At 50.5% G+C, this 13,630-nt stretch overlaps 6 protein-coding genes across 6 annotated transcripts; 1 reads left to right on the forward strand and 5 right to left on the reverse strand.

Moving 5' to 3' along the window:
• Window positions 1-484: 484 nt before the first annotated feature.
• On the reverse strand, window positions 485-1,506 carry ASPVEDRAFT_24394 (uncharacterized protein; the record flags this gene model as incomplete). Its single annotated transcript, XM_040809667.1, has 4 exons — window positions 485-607; window positions 676-1,170; window positions 1,257-1,346; window positions 1,417-1,506. The coding sequence occupies 4 exons, from the start codon at window positions 1,504-1,506 to the stop codon at window positions 485-487; spliced, it is 798 nt and encodes a 265-aa protein (XP_040663197.1).
• Window positions 1,507-2,346: 840 nt separating this feature from the next.
• On the reverse strand, window positions 2,347-4,018 carry ASPVEDRAFT_79156 (U2 snRNP complex subunit CUS2; the record flags this gene model as incomplete). Its single annotated transcript, XM_040816658.1, has 6 exons — window positions 2,347-2,559; window positions 2,610-2,765; window positions 2,825-2,933; window positions 2,982-3,379; window positions 3,448-3,641; window positions 3,823-4,018. The coding sequence occupies 6 exons, from the start codon at window positions 4,016-4,018 to the stop codon at window positions 2,347-2,349; spliced, it is 1,266 nt and encodes a 421-aa protein (XP_040663198.1).
• A 321-nt stretch (window positions 4,019-4,339) lies between these two features.
• ASPVEDRAFT_119517 (uncharacterized protein) lies at window positions 4,340-5,738 on the reverse strand (the record flags this gene model as incomplete). Its single annotated transcript, XM_040805709.1, has 3 exons — window positions 4,340-4,739; window positions 4,803-5,389; window positions 5,448-5,738. The coding sequence occupies 3 exons, from the start codon at window positions 5,736-5,738 to the stop codon at window positions 4,340-4,342; spliced, it is 1,278 nt and encodes a 425-aa protein (XP_040663199.1).
• Window positions 5,739-6,577: 839 nt separating this feature from the next.
• On the reverse strand, window positions 6,578-8,294 carry ASPVEDRAFT_49445 (uncharacterized protein; the record flags this gene model as incomplete). Its single annotated transcript, XM_040814163.1, has 4 exons — window positions 6,578-6,715; window positions 6,771-7,533; window positions 7,605-7,828; window positions 7,902-8,294. The coding sequence occupies 4 exons, from the start codon at window positions 8,292-8,294 to the stop codon at window positions 6,578-6,580; spliced, it is 1,518 nt and encodes a 505-aa protein (XP_040663200.1).
• A 1,403-nt stretch (window positions 8,295-9,697) lies between these two features.
• Window positions 9,698-12,157, forward strand: ASPVEDRAFT_873950 (Zn(II)2Cys6 transcription factor; the record flags this gene model as incomplete). The annotated part of the gene is made up of 6 exons (XM_040818056.1): window positions 9,698-9,780; window positions 9,846-10,060; window positions 10,114-10,223; window positions 10,274-10,857; window positions 10,911-11,081; window positions 11,131-12,157. 6 exons carry the CDS (start codon window positions 9,698-9,700, stop codon window positions 12,116-12,118), a joined length of 2,151 nt encoding a protein of 716 aa, XP_040663201.1. The 3' UTR covers window positions 12,119-12,157.
• On the reverse strand, window positions 11,756-13,605 carry ASPVEDRAFT_36853 (uncharacterized protein). The gene has a single exon (XM_040811308.1). It carries the CDS (start codon window positions 13,528-13,530, stop codon window positions 12,196-12,198), a length of 1,335 nt encoding a protein of 444 aa, XP_040663202.1. The 5' UTR covers window positions 13,531-13,605; the 3' UTR covers window positions 11,756-12,195.
• Window positions 13,606-13,630: the final 25 nt, after the last annotated feature.

A 13,630-nucleotide genomic window follows, 5' to 3' on the forward strand; every position in this document is an offset into this window, starting at 1 on the left:
GCGCGGTTCCAGTCACGGGATCTCCAGGAACGAACCACTTCTTGCTACACGCGAACCACGACACCATGCTTGGGATGAATCCTGGTACTGGCTCTGAGGGCAGCTTGTGCTTGTCGCTCTACGACAATTGACGGTAAATCGGTCAATTGATAGTGTTGTTGACGGGAAATACCCTGCAAAATAATTGCCGTTCGATTAGCGTCCCGCCAAAGTGCGATCGCTACACTAACCGCGACTATACCAAACCGGCTGCCCGAGCTGCCGGAGACTGCTCAGTGCTCAGCGCCAGTGCTCAACTTGCCAGGAGCCAGCACGGTCCATGCTGGAATCAGAGCTTGTTTTGGAGATAATAATGGAAAATTGTCACTTTCCATCAAATCAATACAAGAGACTTCGAGTTTTCTAATTTCTCGATCTGTTCAAGCTAAAGGACCTCACATTAAGTACTAAGGACTATATATTAGACTCGTGTTCAACCGACCCTTCAGCATTCCCTGCTCAACAGTTGAAAAACACACTTCCCCAGCTGATAATCTCCCTTTCCATCCACAGCAGCAACCCGGGTGGTCAGACATCTCTCCCCGTTCATCATTTCAAACCCCCAGATCTACAAGAGCAATTAGCACAGTGGCCCATAATGCAGTGAACAGGAAAAGGAAGTGTAGTTATACGTACCGTCTCTGCAGTCCATGCAGACTTCTCACTGCGTTCCAGAGTCTGCACCCAGAGCCCTTTCCCTTCTGCATTTTCAGAATCACAGCCAGGCCATGGCTCAACAAGGAACCCGTCACAATCGCCCCCATCAGCATCAATCTCTCCCTTGAGAAACCTCAATATTCTCTCCCCATCCTCACAACCAACATCAAGGCTTAGGTGTATGTCAGGCCTTGCTCCCTTCCCGTCTTCGTCCTCCCCAAACCCTACACCAGTGACATATCGACTCCTTGTAACGACACTCCCAAAAACGTAGTCCTCGTGCGGTCGTTCCTCCCAGTCTAGAATGCGGTTATCCTCGATATCCCCAATTCCGATGTTCACAGACGAACGCTGTACAAGGTCCAAATGTATTCTAGGCTCATTGGTTTTCGGGTCTGTGGACGTGTACTGCGTTGCATGGAGATGGATAGGGGCGGAGTCGATGACTTTTCGAACGAGCCAGGGGATTTTTTGCTGTTGATAGAGTACTGATTAGCTACCTATTCCACTCGACTAGACTTGATATCACCGTGGGGCCTGGGCTGGGGGTAGAAACGTACCAGTTTGAGAATGAGAGGGATGTTTGACGAGAGGTGTTTTTCCTGCGTTGTTATATTAGCATCAACAGTGCTCTGTACACGCTTCTGAACCTTGTATAAGTGACAGGAGTAACTGGATAGATAGGATGATAGCACTCGACTAGGTGGTAGGTATACTTACAAGCACCCAAACACCGCTCAAGTCCTGAATTGAAGGCACCGGCCCGGGGGCTTGGGGTGCCTTGTCTCCTGGAGCTTTATGATCCCCCATCTTGTATTGAATGCGGATGTAATTTTAAGAAACCAAAGAAGATTGATAATGATTCCAGTGCAAAGTCTTGTCAGACAAATCTTGGATATCTATTCTATCTACCACTACAACCAAGCCGTTTAAATACCCTAGCCCTACCTGTCACAAGCTTCTCAACGAACCACCAACAACAAAACAATGAGTCAGTCCTACCTACAGATTAGCAATTAATTTAGCTGTCATCATCTCCAAGTGTATAGAAAATCCCACGTATCCATTTTTGCCCTTCCCATGTGATTCCAGGTACACCACTACTACGTACTACTTGAGCGCATACTATAGTCACGATCTGCATCACATGTAAATCCTCCACCACCTGCCTACCCATTCTCATTAGCAGAGACTCCAACTTATGACATGATTGGAGTAATTGAACAGCCGCAGTGCCCTAATGAGGTCGTTTAAGCTCCAGGTATCCATCAAAAAAACATTTGGATTGGTGTATTTACTGTGCCGTAGTTCGCTTCACATGCGATTTTGCGCCAGCACCTGTTCATTCAGGACAGCTGTTCATGTCCTGCCATCGTGAAGTGGAGAAGTTATTTCCCAACAACTGTAGATGGGCAAGGGCAAATATTCCCAACCGTATTGTTGCCTGGATGTTGATCCCAAGAGCGTTGAGTTGTGATTTAAACGAGATATCGATGGGCTTGTTTGTTGATACGGGCTAGGGATTCGGGGTCAATCACGATTTCCATGTCCATTATGCTGCAGAAAAAAACACCACTAAGAACATAACGAATCTACTTGAAGAGCTATAATACAGTATCGAGAGAGGTAATATTGTTCGGTTATGCCGCCTCATTTAGCCGTATTTTCCACCTGGTGCGAGCTCTCTAGCCAGGTGCCAAATTCATCCAATCGTTGGTTTTCGTCCTCATCCTCAGCATCGAATCCCCTTTCAGCCAGGTCTTCGAGCGCTGCGCGTTTCTCGTTGGATTTGCGGAAGCGCTCGCTTCCATCTGAGATATACGCCTCGACGGCTGTTCCTCCGAAGAAGCGGCCATTCATAAGCTGGGAGATAGGTTAGCTCCATCTATTAATCTGTTCGCAGTAGAACGCACATTCACGCAAGCTTTTGCTGACTCTGGGTTCAAGAATCGAACGCTAACGACGCCTGCTTCTTCCTTATCGTAGAGGACGACATTTGTAACTTCCCCAAGCTTAGAACACTCGTCACGGATATCCTCCTTGATATCAAGGATAGCTGCAGGGTCCTCCTGTGAATTGTCAGCGAAAGAAAACATGGAAAACCTGTGGTTGAGGGCGCTGAGCGTACATCCAACTCTTGAAGTGTAAACATATGCTTGAGTATCACAACCTTCTCGAATCTGGAGTTTGTATCCACCAATGCAGCGGGCTCATCGTCATCCCAATCAGTGAGTTTGCTGCTACCGTCAGCAGCTGTTAAATTAGCAGGACTAGTTGGGTCATACTTATTCAGTTTTTGGGTCCTCTTGATTATCTTCTTCTTATCCCGCATGTTGGTCTTTGTTGGTGCCTCTTGTTGGCTCTTGAAGGAGAAATCTGCAGCTTGAACTCGCATGGGTCCTTGTGGCCCTGTGACACCCAGCCTAAAGTCGGAGTCATCCAGCATCTGAATTGCCAGGTTGACCGACTCCGGCCGGAAGTAAACAACAAGTAACTCGCCTTTGAATTTCCCATCATCATCCGTGTACATCTTGATGCGCGGCCGCCCGCTGTCAATTTCCTCGGCGATGACGCCACACCTCGAAAAGATATCTCGAATTTCTTCAAACTCCGCATCGAGGGGAACAGACGTAACGTACACTGCGGTATTAACGCGCTGCTTCTTCGCCTTTTGTGAGTCACCCTGCAATTTTCCCCCAGACACATTAGCACTAGCCTATCGTAGCTTCGCGAGGATGTAGAACGACGAACCTCTCCGTTCCCATGTTGCTTCCGCTTCTTTTTGAGCTGTTGTGCACTTTCTTGCTCATCGTCGTCCACCCCCTGAGTTCTGTAGGCTTCTTGCTGTTGTTTCAGCAAGTCATCATCGACCTGGAGGACAACCACAGGCGCAAAGCGGCGCCAACCAGCAATCAGTTTCACGATCCACCCAAAATCCACGCGGACTTAGCCATTTGAGCTCATTGCAAAGAGTAGTAAAAATGATTCATCCAGCGATACATTTTTCTTTTCTCTCTTATTCTCCGGAAAGGCAATGAATGCAAATAAAAAAAAGCAAAAGTCAGGGAATTCAGCAGCCGGGGAGTGATGGAACGGGGTCCATCCAGCTGGAGAGAAAGCGCGCACACACCGTCGGAATCCATCGCTTCAATATCGTATCGTAGCTATATTCCTGTCCATCCTCTGTTTCCAAAATAAATTTGTCGTCCAACTTGGAGAAGGAGATTCGAGGGTCACTGTCGAAGTCCGAAGGATCTTGGGGAAAGGTGCTGAATGGGGCCGGGGAGTTGGTCGCATCGTGCTTGGGTTCTTGCAGCGCCATGGCGAATGGAGCAAGATAGGCAATGGAACAAAATTGACAGGATATTTAGAGAAAGAGAGACAGCATGGACTCGCGGAGGAAGTTGAGCGAGAGAGCCCTGCTTGCGGGGAGCGTTGATGACACAGTTACGTAAGCAATGGCAAGCTTGGTTCCTCTTTGGGAAGCATTCTAGTCCGTCCAACAGTGACAAGTAGAAGGAAGCGCAAATGACTCAGAGGGCTAGATCACGAACTTAATGACAATTATCTAGTGAATGATACATAGAATCAGGGCTAAGCTGCAAATATTTCCAGAACAAAAACAAGGTATCGTCTACTGCATCTAACCAAATGGACACCCGCCAGTTCGCGAGATCTTCAGGGCTGCTTCTCCTTCCTGCTGATTTTTTCGGCCTTTTCCTTCAAAATTCTTAGGCCCGACATCAGGAATGTAGTAGCCGTCCGGATAATATTTGTCACCCTCATCTCCTGGAAGCGGGCGGCCGAGCGCCCAGGTATACCAGGCTGCCGGGCCCCAGCGATTCCAAATAGTTGGCTTTACGTAGTAAGGCGCGCCATCCCATTGAGTAATAAATATACGCTCCTTTACGGACTGGGCCTCAGTGAACGTTGTGTGGCGCAAAAAATACGGGCGAGGTAGCGCAAGGTAACGCATGGCGAATCGACGGGCCGACAAGACAAACTGAAAAAACCCGGCGTATGACGCTGGAGGAGCGTCGTAACTGTGTGGCCATCAGTATAATGTAATCCAAAAGGACGTTGTCCAAGAGACGTTGTATACTTACAGCATAGCCTTGCGCAGCCGATCATCCATCATGAATGACACAAATTTGAGTCCAATGTGCTGGAATGGCTTTGGAACCAAGTATACTAGCACTGCTGCAGTTTGATCGGCAACTTCGCGGTTTTTCGCGTCTGGCACCATGCACTTCTCTTCATAGGCATCGCTCCAAGCCATGATTTCCTCCAGCCATTGGAGGCCATCCCGAAAACCAGTCTTCCCAGAGGGAAGCTTATCGTAGCTTACCTCCAACCCATCACCCACACTCTTCCAAAAAGTGCCAATAGCGCACTTCTCCACATCGGTGAGATCACGCCACTCATACTTCTGGATGAATCTGACTGGTTGAACAGCGAATAGGCCAAGGGTATATAGCATATCATCGTCGAGGATTGTGCCTGAGCTCCGATAACCACTGTGGAGATACCGAGTCCGCACAATGGCTGCCTGACCGCGTGCTGCGGAGGGCGCCTGTCCAACAAATTCCTGGACCAAGGCAGAGGTGTCTGTATAGCGCTTCAGAGAAGTACTGGCGCCGGAGAATTGACTTGTTTTGGTCAGGACTCGGGAAATGGTGGGGATGCCATATGTCTAGGCCATGGCCGTCAGTTGTTTGGGTAGGCAGCCAACGAGGAGATAAAAAACTAACTCTGAAAAGTGCGAACTGCAAGGCTTTTGTAAAGAAAAAAGGGAATTCATATTGTATTAGATTTTTCTGTATTTCAAAGGCGTCCTCGTCTGTCATTCGGGCAAAGGACTCCCGCGTCGGATAGTTGTATTTCTTGTGTAGTTGCTTCATATTCCGAAACCGAAGAAGTGAGGCTAATATAGGATATGCTGCGACGAGAGGGACGGCATATTGGAGGACCTGTTCGGGCGAGGCATCCTTGAGGATGTTGGCCACTGTTTCGTAGAGCTCCGTGGCCGTTGGTGTGGCCATTTCTCTAGGTCTGCAGCGGGCGTACGACGAGGGTATCGAAAAGATGTCTAAATACCTGCCTGATCAGAGAATAAACAGTAATGAATATGAACAATTGCGCGACGGGCCGGACTGGCGCCGACTGCAGTTTATAACAAATTGATGGAGCTGGATGGCACCCCACATTTCCTCCAGATCGCCCCTGGATTTGACGAACGAGCATCGAGTCGAGTCAGCTGCTATGAGTTCAACTTCTGCACTTCACTCCTTCTCCTCCCTCCTCCGCCACCCCCGGACCTCGGCTTTCCGTCCTTCTCCTCTCCGATGGACTGTCGAATTGATAATTACTCGGTTTGATTCGTGATAACATAAATCTAAGTTTCTTTGGGTGGTTGATCCTCCGGCTGCGCGGGGATCCATCCACCTGAGGCACAGAGCGGATGCTGACATCCACTTTTCCGAGTCCTCCCATTCGTTCTTCCTGCAGGGATTCTCGAGCTTCTTTTGCACAAGGCCCGGTCTGAACCTCTGAGGCCTTTTCCAGCAGATAATAATATGTACTCAGCAGATTCCGCAGTCAGCACTGGCTAGTCCGCCCGACTACTCGGCGCCGAGATGCCGCGATCAGAGGCCATGTTTCTAAAGCAGAGTTTAATGCAAGGAACAAAGCTCGAGATCAAACGCGTTATGTACACAAGTCAAAGCCAACCTCAGCGGCCAGCTCTTGCTTCCGAAGCCGCCGCTCTCCATTCATATAGAGACTCTCTCCAATCATCCGATGGCCGTGATGCAAGGCCTAAACAAGGGGCGGGTGTTCTTCGGCCCCAAGCTAGGGGGAGATATGAACGCTTTCATTCTACTCAGCGGCCGACCACTCTTAGCTCGAGCATTCTTAACGGCGGAAATACGAGAACCGTGAATCCCATCGCAAGCCACAGTCCCAAATCGCACCCTCCTCCAATGGCTCCCGCAATTGGTCCGGTGTAGTACACCTGGTCCTAGTCGGATTGTTAGCAGTAGCACTGTCTCTAGAAGGAAATAGGGACAACCTACCATCCCAACAACGGCGCCCGCCCATCCGATCAGAAACGCTGCAGTAGCTGCGTATCCCACAGGCAGTTTCTGTGGGTTGTTCCACGCAGACCAGTCATACTCTCTACCTTTGTTGAACAGTAAAACTTCCTCGACCACGATGGTGAACCAGATGATGATCCAGTACCCCATCATGGGCACCAGACTCTTGAATATTTCGTAAAGAGAATCCCTCCCACCAATAGCACATGCTGTGTATATGGCGGTGGTGACAACCGTGAAAACGGGGCGCGGGACTCTACACCAAAAGTCCCCAAGCATTTGAAAGTTCATTGCCATTGAGTATGACCCAGGAGCGTTGTTGGAGACAATCGTCAGCACGTTGATAAAAATGCAGAACTTGCCAAATACCCCCAGTCTGTCATAACCGGCGACCAGCAAGCTCCCAGGAGTGCCATCATAAATAGCGGACCATGTGGGATTGTGAGCAACCCCAGTCCCAAGCCCGGCACCCAAAACCAGTGTGATAGCCATGGACAGGCCAACCCCTATCGTCGTCATCGACCATATTCTCCACGCCCCGGTTTTGGGTGAATAATAAACGTGGTAGTCAGCAGCTCCCGGCACCCAAGATAGCGCGGAGGCGAGACAGAGAGAGAAGAACGTCAGCCTTTTGGCGTTAATTTCTTCGGCTGAGCCAACCGATGCAGTATCAAAATCGAACTCTGGGCCCGCTGATCCTAGTAGAATACAAAAGACGGCCAACTGTGGACACCAGGCATATCTGTTTGCGGTCGGTTATTATGATCCTGTGGCTTTCGCCGATATAAGAAGTGAAAGAGGGGGTGTGAGTACCTCTCATAGAATTGAAATATATGCATTCCGAAGGTGGCAACCACCAGACTCACAAGGGCAACAATGATGATACCAATCACCACGGATACAGCGCCATCGGTCATTTGGGAAAGGAGTTGCCCCCCTACCATTGCACTCATCATCCCATAGCCCAAGTTTGTCAGCACATTCAGACAGCAGCAAAACTTGCTAGGGTTGAACCCCATGAGGTATCGGGACACGATCTATGGGGGAAATAGGAGTTGTAAGTCCATGTTCTTGACCTGTACCCATGCACGTGAGGAATGGAAAACATACCAGCGTGCGATGTCCACTTCTCGGTCCCCAAATGCATATGTACCCAATTGCTATGCATCCCAGGCTGCATCCGAAAATCGAACACAATGCAGCATCGAGAAAGCTTAGCTTCATGACCACTGTCCCAACCGTCCCAACAACCATGGTGTTTAGGGCCATTCCCATGCTAAACCATGTGAGGAGGATATGGAAGGAAGCAGAGGCGCTAACTGCCTGCCGCTCCTCAGGGGATACCGGCTCAATTCCCCTCAACTCGAGTCCTCTAACGTTTAACGCCCATCGATGATATTTTGACTTCCAAGTTGCGTCCTCGCAGGTAGGGGTTCCGACTTCGTCTTGTGTAACACTTCGTACCGAGGGCGATCCACGCTCTTTCTCGGCATCCAGACTCATCATAGGCGGTTTCGACTGACGAGAGGCTTTCGAAAAGAAAGAAAAACGTCGACAAACAATGGTTTTCCAAACTGATGGCCAACCCATATTCTTATCCTTCCAGGGGGGAATAAAAATTACCGGAGTATCGCCCAATCGAATTTACTCCTACTTCCCACCGTCCGCGCGTCCATAACGGAGTATAAATACTAATACGTACAGGGCCCTATGCACACAACATTCCAAGGTCGGTGGAACAGGACAAAGCCGTCGTTGCGGGTTGCGGGTGCTTGCACATACATGGCTACCGGCGGACCTGCTCCTTCAAAAGACCCGCTTCTTCTGAGACGAAACCATAGATATTGGTGTAACTGGATGAAGAGGAGACTCGCATTACTGGAAAGCCAACCTCTTTGACTTCTTGCTCGTTAAATCTACAGCCCCTCTGCTTCTTGACGAAGCTGTAGGCAGGTTTACCGGTGGCAAGCGATGGGCTACATCATACTCACTGGACCGGGACAAGGAATCAGGAGACGATCACTTATTCCACCCCTTTCCGCACAGATGTCGCTAGCATACCTCTGATGAGAACTGACGTATTAAGCTCGACGCGCGGGTGTTATTGGTATGCCCCAACCTTGGAAGAATGCCAGGTTCGATCACGAACCCCAAGCGGCAAGCGCAGCTCACAGGGAAACCCCGGCAGATACTACTAGACTGACAATTAAGCTCTTTCATCGGCTACTCACGGACAAATAATATTCAAAGCCTTGTTTCTGAGAATGTTGGATCGACACGTATAGTACCGGAGCTTCCCTGAATCTGGCCAGGCCTTCTGACCACTGGCCAGCCGTGCGCTCTTTTCAGCCCTTATGGAGAACATGTCCGTGTGTAGACATCAGCAGTAGATGCTCCTATCTGGTTCACGAATTTGCTATTTCTATCTGCGTAAATACTCACCCGCAACGGTAACCCTAATGTCAGTCATAGGACCACCGTGGGCATGACTAGCCAGTTACGGACAGAACCCACATGCTCTCGGCGCGATATCCTCCCTTGAAAGCTGGACGAAAGGGTCATAGCGGTATGAAAAGTACTTACGAGTGCCTAAGGAGCTACTCTGTGGTATCTTACAAGACCCACGACCTAATATCAACCTACTCCAACTGGGACGGGAAGCTATCGGCAAATTGCCGACTCCTCCCTTCCTAACTAACTACTAACTTAATCATACTTAGTCATTACCCGCGGCAGAGAAGGGAAAACAACCGACATGAGGGCCAATCATCGTTTCATTTCGCCAAACCCCGTTATCTACCTAGCTNCCCCCCCGTACCCGTGACTTGCAGATTGTGGGGACGACCAAGTGCTCGGGACTCAAAAGCATTCGAGAAACAACGACGAAGAAATGAAGAAGCTCGAAAATGACCACAATAGGCCCCAACTCTGTAGGCCGCTACAAGACACGGAGAATCCCTGATGACAAGCGGAAGCGAGCTGCCCAGGCGTAGGTTCCTCCCAGTCCTGGCCCAACTGCCTGCTTGGTTTGACATAGACTTACTATCTCGACAGATGCGATCGGTGTAAGGCTCGTAAAAGCAAATGCGTGGGCGTCGCCTCGGGCAGGTGCCAGAGATGTACCCGGGATGACCGGGTCTGCAAACTTACCAAGCATTATCAGTCTCAGGAGGAATCAGCTTCACCACAGTCAACGAGGGCGGTGGTAAACAGGCTATGTGGACCTGCCAGCTTTGAGCCTGTTGAAGATGGCGGTGGTATCGATAATAGTAAGTTCCTAGCGCTTTTCAAAGGATATGCAGCTAACTAGCTTCCCTCAAAGACCAAACAATGAAGATAACTTGGCCCAAGTTTCTGGTGCAGCTTCGAGAAGCGCTTGCATTGGATTCGCGTACCGAACTGAAAGAGGGCGACATGATGGCCATGCAGACGGTAAGGCTTCTATGATATCTTGACCTATTGAAGGGTACTCACCGAACCAGCAATTCCACCAGCCAACGTCACTACAGCCAAACGAAATCAATCGCATCCACAAGGCTTCTCGCGCTCTTCCACCTCGAGCCGTCGCTGATTTTCTAATTTCAGTATGCATAACCCACGCATCCGATGTCTTCTTTTACTTCGACCACGCCCAGTTCTTGGCCGACGTTGATCAACTCTACACAAATTCCGCATCTCAACTCCGCTTGGATAGCGGGTTTGTTTGTTTGGTCCTTTCAGTTCTAGCGCTGGGCAGTCAATGGACAGAAATAGAACGGCCGGCGGGTTTCCCTACCAATGTACTCCCCGATGGCGGGGATCCTGGACGCGTTTTTTACGAAGAAGCTCGGCTACTTATCCCCGATCTCATGGATCGTACATCTTTGACTTCGATCCAAGCGCCCTTCATTCTAGGAGTATACTCACTCCCAGACCGAGCACCAGGGTCGGCATACTCTTATATGGGGTTATCTCTGCGCAAAGCCGTTGCACTTGAGATCCATCAGCAGACAGACGATTCAAGAATTTCCGAGCACGAGAAGCAGGTTCACCGTCGCTTATGGTGGTCTGTATACTCGCTAGAGCGGTGGGTATTTTCCTTTTTCGTTGTATTTCTTAGTATCCCTGACGTGTCAATAGGACTACGGCCGTAAAACTAAATCGTCCACGGTCCATTGACCCGGGGGCGATTACCACGCCGCTCCCAGCCCCTTTGCCTTCTTTGGATTGTACCCAGACGGTGGACAATATCCAGCACCAGATAGCGTATGCAGAGTTGGTGAGAATTATTGATCAGATTGCTGACGTAGGGTATGTGAAGCCAGTCTTTGATTTCACAGTACACTAAACTGCTGTCCAGGAGCAAACCGTGCGACAATACCCAGATAGATGCGTTACAACTGGAGCTGCAAACCTGGAAGCAAAACGTGCCTTCATCTCTGATAATGGACAACCTACAACCTAAAGATAATTGCTATCGCCTTGCCTTCCACCTCCGGCTCAACTATCTCTACGCCTGGATAGTCCTCGGCAAAGGTTCCCTCCTTAGCACCATCCAAGCCCAGGTCCGGCATCATAAGCAAAACCCCCACGCAGTACTAGTGGAGGGCGATACTCCAGCTTTCGGCTCACTAGCCCTATCCTGCGTAAAGGCCAGCAAAACAATACTTCACCTCTTCGAGCACCTCTCACACAACAATCTCATATTCCGCTTCTCCTTCACGGACTTCCAAGGCTGTAGTATCGCCACCATCGTGGCTATCTTGGCCGGTATCATCGAGCGAGACTCAGAGTATGAAGCCCGTGTTGCCTTTGGATTGAACTACCTGCGTACAATGGCGCTTGGTAATCTACCGGCTGAAGTTGGTGTGCGGTTTATCGAAGCCCTGCAGGCTATCTCGAATGAGGCTTTTACAAAACTTGGGAGTGTGTCGTCTTTGGATGATAAAAGCGACCAAGGACAGGGAGCCCAGCCAGGGGCCCGCTACGCCGCTGGGTATAGTGAATGGGCGCAATGGGTGTCGTCAAAGGCCAACCCAGGCTCTGAGCAACAGCGGAGCACTCCATTCGGGGTCTCTGATTCTACATTTGGATCAACGATGGCCACTACTACTATAGATGGGCAAGCTACGGCGGGACTTAGTGTGAACGAGCTCCCAAAATGGCCGGGGTCAGAAGCTCATCAGGACCTGTCCAATACAGGCACTGTTGACTCGCCGCATCTATCTCTTGATGTAGATCCGCAGATGATTTGGAGCCATGATGATCAGATGGCGCTGATGGGGTTGACTGGTTTGGACATGTTGGAATTTGAAGCGATACCGTCACATGTAAATAATCCATATTGACGGTTGACATGGCATGACATGTTCGTTAACTCCTTCCTTCCCGTAGTTAATGACTTGAAGGAGTAGGCTATTTAATTTTATGCAGACTTAATCCGCACTGGAATTTCCGCATCCTCCTTCAAGCCCTCCCAGCGGCTTTTATACACCCGGCCTTCCTTCATCACCCCCAATACACACTCCTCCGGCCGGTCAAAGACCGTCACATCCTCCAACGGATTCCTATTAAGGAACAACACATCCGCCCAGAATCCCTCCTTAATCTGTCCAAGTAATTCCGGCTGTCCTACCATCTTCGCCGGGTTAATAGTCGCACTCTGTAACACAGCCAACGGACTCAAAGCCTGCGCTCTCAGCGCAAACTCCCCTGTCTGAGCCAACCCCAACGGGCCTAACAGATCACTCCCATAACAAATCGTCACCCCGGCATCAGCAGCAGTCTTCAAACTTTTCAAACCCGCGCTCAACACCTCCGTGTTCTTTGCCTGCCCATCAGCAGGTAAATACCCCCTCCACCGCTCCGAATCCATCTCCGCATACGAAATCAACGTCGGCGTAAGATACACCCCTCGTTCCACCATAAGCCGCGCAATCTCCTCCGTGATAAAATTCCCATGCTCGATACCCTTCACCCCGTTCTCAATTGCGTGCCGGATTGCCTTGGGCGTGTACGCGTGCGCCGTGACATACGTGCCCGCGTTCTCTGCACACTCGACAATAGCCTGGATCTCGGCGTTGGTGAACTGCAGCTGCTCAAGGCGATCTGTAGGCGTTGACACGCCACCAGAGCCCATGATCTTGATAAAGTCCGCGCCTGAGCGGATTTCCTCGCGGACGGCGGTCATGCAGGCTGGCACCCCGTCGCAGATGCGACCGAGGCCATTTGTGTGTCCTGCGCAACACTGCACGTGGTCGTGGGAGCTGCGGATGTCGCCGTGGCCTCCGGACTGAGAGAGGGCGTGTCCTGCGATGAAGAGGCGGGGGCCTGGGAAGACGCCGTCCTCGATTGCTTGCTTGAAGGCGAGCTGGGCGCCGCCGCAGTCGCGGACAGTGGTGAAGCCGCGGTGGAGCATTTGGGTGGCGACGTATGGCTGGCGGAGGAGGGAGACATCGTTGAAGTTGCCAAAGGCCATGGAGAGGCCATTGAAGCCAGGGACTGCGACGAAGTGGACGTGAGCGTCGAAGAGGCCAGGGCTTATATATTGGCCTGAGCAATCGACAGTGATGTATGAGGCTGGCAAGGCGGATGGAGATGGTGGGCTGGGAGAGACAGAAGTGATTTTGCCGTTGTTGATTGCTACATAGTGATCTTGTTTTATAGTGCCTGTTTCGACGTCGACGATGTTGGCTTTGGAGAGGAGATATGCCTGTGAGGCCTCGCGGAGCCAGGGCTTGATGTCTGCAGCAGATGCCATTGTGCCGATGTTCAGGTTGAGCGATAAGAGGGAGATGGGCTGATGATCAAATAAATGCGGAGGTGATGGAGAGTTGGAGTTGCAGAAGCGGCAGTCTGCA

The sequence above is a fragment of the Aspergillus versicolor genome (genome assembly GCF_001890125.1).
Source record: "Aspergillus versicolor CBS 583.65 unplaced genomic scaffold ASPVEscaffold_1, whole genome shotgun sequence".
In the NCBI taxonomy this organism is placed as follows: Eukaryota; Fungi; Ascomycota; class Eurotiomycetes; order Eurotiales; family Aspergillaceae; genus Aspergillus; species Aspergillus versicolor.